Source organism: Primulina tabacum, chromosome 3 (assembly GCF_025594145.1).
Source record: "Primulina tabacum isolate GXHZ01 chromosome 3, ASM2559414v2, whole genome shotgun sequence".
NCBI lineage: Eukaryota > Viridiplantae > Streptophyta > Magnoliopsida > Lamiales > Gesneriaceae > Primulina > Primulina tabacum.
The window spans coordinates 14,031,957-14,037,526 of record NC_134552.1 but is presented as its reverse complement, the minus strand read 5'-3'; the positions used below and the strand labels follow the sequence as shown (position 1 = coordinate 14,037,526).

Genomic DNA, 5,570 nt, shown 5'->3' with positions numbered 1-5,570 from the left:
AGGGAGATGATGATGTGCAACGCTCGTGTCTCCTGAATAAAGATGTTTTTTTTTAATAAGATGTATGTAATGAGACTTGAGAGAATCTAGATTTTCTTTTTTCACCATATCAATATAATTGGATTTATCCAGCCTTTTGAATTCCATCTTTTTCTTTTTTATTTTATTTTTTGGAAATAATGCTATGATCTTTTTCTACAATCGTTGGAGTAATTCATTTCACAGTGGTGAATATAATCCCATTTTAGCTCGTATTATTTTATATTTTGATTTTGAAATACTCATGTACTTTATTTCGATAAATTTTGATATTTCATCATATATTTATTTCAAAACACATTTTTTTAAAAGTCAAATAATTTTGTTAAAAATCCATTGAAAGATTGTCATTGATTGATGAATTTGAGATGATACATTTCAAGTTTCTTGACTTGTTTAATTGAACAAACTTGAAATGATTTTCGAAATTTAAATATAATCGTAACGAATTTCAAATACGTCCATAATATAGTCTTTTTCTGGGATCTTTTAAAATATTTCACATGGTGCTAAACGTTATTTATCGTTAAAAAATATGTTTCGTGTGAGACGGTTTCTCGTAAAATTATATCCGTAAGATAGATTGACTCGCTCCATATTTATAAAAAAAAATATTTTTGACAAAAAAATAATATTTTTCATAAATCAGGTTGAGTTGGATATCTTTCTCACAAAATTGATTTGTGTGACGATCCCGAAATTATTGTCATCATAAATTTTAGATTTTGTATGTCTTATTATATTTATTTCAGGAACCTCATATGAGACATCATATACAAAACTTTAAATATTTGCAGTATTAACTCCTTTAATAATAATGTACAATTTTTTTCATGTCCTTTTGGATATTTTGTCATGGAACATGAATTATGTTTATTTTGTTTTTTCAGAATGTATCTTTGATCTTAATGTTGCTAGTTCTTAATTATTTAATTATTTTTTATAATTAACTTGATTTCCTAAATTTTTTATAAAAATTAACATATTATATTAAAATATAATATCACAATAATTTATTTCATACAATAATTGATTAGAGATAAGCATTGTATTTAGAGGAATTAAGAATTTGTTTAGATGGATTTATGTATTTTGGTACAAGTGAAACATAAAAATTACGGCTGATATATTAGGACATAAAATTTTCTCCCCTAAAATTATCAAATCTGTTTTATTTTTATGTAAAAAAACTCAAATATAAAATTATGAATATGTCTATTGTGGAGTAGAATATATGTGAGACGAGTCGACCTGACTCATATTTTCAATTAAAAATAATTGTTAGAGTGTACTAATCATAATTGCTTGTTAGAGTAATCAAAACGAGATGCTTGAGCTTCTGTACGCTTTAAAATATTTGAGTTGCACCGTTACTATCAGCTACAACTTTTGACAAACGTTAATTCCTACAATTAGTATTAGAGCCAAACACTAATTTCTAAATAATGAGTTTTAGATTTATCCGGGATTTAATCGTCGCACGAAACATTAATTAAAGGATTAATGGAAACGTCTAGATTTAAGCTTAATAAAATTATGAGAAATTATATTTAAGCTCAAATAATTATTAGAAGTCTAAGTTTTTAATTTGGGAATTTTATGCTAAGGTTTGGTTTAATTCGGGATTAAAACGCATTAATAGGTTATATTTAAAGATTAATTTAAAAGTCATAGATTTAAGCCAAATAAAAATATGGGAAAGTTCTTGTAAGCTTAAATAATTATTTGGGACGTGTTAGAGATAATGGAATTAAGAAAATGTCAAAGAAGTGAAATTTTACGTCTAGCGGCAAAATGGTAATTTTTGGATTTCCAAGGGCGAAATGGACATTTTGCACCCAAGGTGAGATTTTGGTCATGGCAGCGCCCTGAGCACATTTTATCACGTTTTAAATGGTTATGCATCATGTTTATGAATTTTTATGAAATTATAATAAATACGGTGCATGCTTGGTTTAAAGGAAAAATTACGTATATGCATGATTTTATTAAGTGATGAATATGATGACACGTTTTGAAGGAAGTGATTTAGTTGTAACTAACACGATGATATGATTGGAGATATCGTGAGGGAAAAGGCCCCAGAGGGAGCCCGACGATCGTATTTCCATTGACATGATATGATAGGCCCGGGCTCAGTGGGTGGGTAATGCCGTCGCTGATGACCCTCGCCGCCGGGTACCGCGGTTACACGTAGATGGATCCATCGACTGACATGATGACATGATGGTACGAAAGTCACAGCTAATGAACGGAATTCAAATTAAGATTTTAACACGTATATGTTGATACGATGATACATGCTATGATTATTATCATGTTTTGAAAGGATACGACATGTTTACGTATATGATGACATGCTTTAATACGATATGATTTTACACGACACGTTTACGTATATGATAACATGAGATGACATGTTTTGACACGTATATGATGATATGAGATGACATGATTTGACACGACATGATTTTATACGGCATGTTTATACTCATGTTTTAAAGTTCATGAAAGGTATGTTGGCATTATGACTTTACACAACACGTTTACGTTATGCTTTTAAGTTAATGAAAGATATGTTGATTATGATATTTTTCACTGATGTGTGCTATGTATATGTACTTGTTATTCCTGGTACAGGCGTGTTTAGTCTTTAGACTCACTAGGCGTGTGTGATGCAGGTGAGCTAAATGGTGAGGAGACTGGAGGTGCCGAACTCTGAGTAGGCAGACTTGGTGGGGTGACACGACCCGAGGACTACATGTTTTCCGCATTTCGATTTATGAGATTGAGAGGAGATGAATATTTTCATACGTTGATGATTTTAAGAATTTTATACATTTATGTTCACGTATGATTTTGGATGATGGTAGTTATTTTAAACTATATTAATTTTATTGCCAATTAAAAAGATTATTTTAAATGTTATTTTTAAATGCGAGTTTTATAAAAAAAAATAAAAACTCCGCACTTTATAAAACGAGTGAGACGTGACAATAGTTGTCTTTCAAACACCTCCTGCATCTAAATGGCTACGATAGGGACATGGCTATCTTTCAAAGACTCCAAAATGTCTTTCTCGCTTAGATCGCACTAGAGATATAAAAGAATTTTGCGTCGAGACTGGATCATCAGAATTTCATAAATCTGACGGTCTTGCAGCGGTGACCAGGCGACGTGCGGTGGAACGGGTGGTGGCCAAAATTTTCCTTATGATGGAGAGGGAAGAAAATTTTGTCTGCTAAAATATGTGTGTGAAAACTTGTCTTATTTCATATAACACTTAATGAAATATTTATAAGCTTTGATTCATGATCAAATCAAAAATCCTACTTGGATCACGATACTTTGTTTTCATTATTTACAAAATTTCATTTATAAATTTTTACTCTTGAAAATATTATGCATAATTAAATTATTATCAACTTATGATAATTCAAATATAAACACACACACACACACACACACACACACACACATATATATATGTATATATCTATATATTTATTTATTTTTTAAATTAAGTGACTTTTATTTAATCACTCAATTAATTAATTAGTAGATTCTAGATTCTTCTAGAATATTTTATGGGAATTTTGCACTTAATAGTCACCACTATTAATATTATTATTTAATTAGTATATTTTAAATTTCCACAATTAATTCTCAATATAGCTCGAAAAATTATTTGAACATATTTGAAATAGTCTCAGATTCAATAATTTTAAATATGGATTAAACTATATAGAACTAGTATGAGTCGTTTGCGCCTTGATGGATAGGTTTTATTGATCGAGTGTAAATTGCAAGTTCATTTGGTGTCTAAGATTAGAAATTTTAAAAGAAACTTTGAAAAAAAAATTGAGGTATTTTAAGTCAATAATTTTTTAACCGAAGTTTATATTCAATACAAAAAAAAGAAGCAAAATCAATATAATTATCTACTAATAAACAAAATCATCAATTCCATATAAATGTGAAAGATTAATGAGTAGGTCTATTGTGAGATGGTCTCATGAGTATTTATTTGTGAGACGGGTCAATCCTACCGATATTCACAATAAAAAGTAATACTTTTAGCATAAAAAGCAATATTTTTTCATGGATGACCCAAATAAGATATCTGTCTCACAAAATACGACCCGTGAGACCGTCTCTAGATTTAAAGCCTTTAAACTCGTAATATTATACGTAACTTACGAATATATTACATGCATCTCTAGATTTAAAGCCTTTAAAATCTCTAGATTACATAGATATATATATACACACACACGTAACTTACGAATATATTACATGCATATGGGTAAATCTGAAGTCAACCAACCAAAAAATGAGCCAAAATATATCAAATGAGACGCATGCAAAGCAGTTGTGTTGCTATATAAACACAAAGCATTACTCTCCATTTCCTCACCAACAAGAAAGAAACTAAGACGAGGCAACATATATATATATATCTTCACAGAATAAGAAAAGATGGAACTCAAATCTTGCCCTCTTCTCTCCGCGGTCCTCCTGGTCCTGGTGGCTTCGTTTCATTACCAAGTCTCCGCCTCCTTCGTCGGCATTTGGAAGCCAATCGAGGACCTGAACTCACCGCTTGTGTTGGAGATCGTCAGATTCGCCGTGTCGGAGCACAACAAAAAGGACGGTGCGAAGTTGCAGTTTGTGAAGGTGGTGAAGGGCGAAAAACAAGTTGTGGAAGGTTTTAATTACAAATTGGTCATCACCGCGAATGATGGAGCCTCTGGAAACGCGCCGGGAAACTACGAGGCTGTTGTGTGGGACAAGCCTTGGGCGCATTTCAGGCAACTCACGTCATTTACCAAAGTTTGAAGGGAGATGATGTGCAACGCTCGTGTCTCCTGAATAAGGATGTTTTTTTTTTTTCAATAAGACGTATGAAATGAAGACTTGAGAGAATCTGGATTTTCTTTTTTCACCATATTAATATATATAATTGTATTTATCCAGCCTTTTGAATTCCATCTTTTTCTTTTTTCTTTTATTTTTTGGAAATAATTCTATCTTTTTCTACGATCGTTGGACTAATTCATTTTCACAGTGGTGAATATAATCCCCTTTTAGCTCGTATTATTTTATATTTTGATTTTGAAATACTCGTGTACTTTATTTCGACAAAATTTGATATTTCATCATATATTTATTTCAAAACACATTTTTTTAAAAGTCAAATAATTTTTTTAAAAATCCATTGAAAGATCGTCTTTTGATTGATGAATTTGAGATGATACGTTTCAAGTTTCTTGACTTGTTTTGATGAACAAACTTGAAATGATATTCGAAATTTCAATATAATTGTAGTGAATTTCAAATACGTCCAAGATATGTCGTCATTTGAAATTTATCTTTCAAACCTTTACCAAATCAAATCATAATCCAAGTGCAAGAATGTGATTCACTTTCAAGACAAATGGTAACATCCAGATAGGATCTGGATCATCATGTGTTAATAGATTTATAGATTTATAAGTAATTCTTCTAGTGTCTTGTATCAAGCATTTTCG

The 5,570-nt window shown here is 30.6% G+C and overlaps 1 protein-coding gene across 1 annotated transcript; it reads left to right on the top strand.

Moving 5' to 3' along the window:
- The first annotated feature begins 4,518 nt into the window (after window positions 1-4,518).
- On the top strand, window positions 4,519-4,878 carry LOC142538461 (cysteine proteinase inhibitor 1-like). Its single transcript, XM_075643777.1, has one exon. It carries the CDS (start codon window positions 4,519-4,521, stop codon window positions 4,876-4,878), a length of 360 nt encoding a protein of 119 aa, XP_075499892.1.
- The last annotated feature ends 692 nt before the right edge of the window (window positions 4,879-5,570 follow it).

Excerpts from the sequence above, each read along its gene's own strand:
- LOC142538461 (XM_075643777.1), top strand. The coding sequence starts at position 4,519 with ATGGAACTCAAATCTTGCCCTCTTCTCTCCGCGGTCCTCCTGGTCCTG.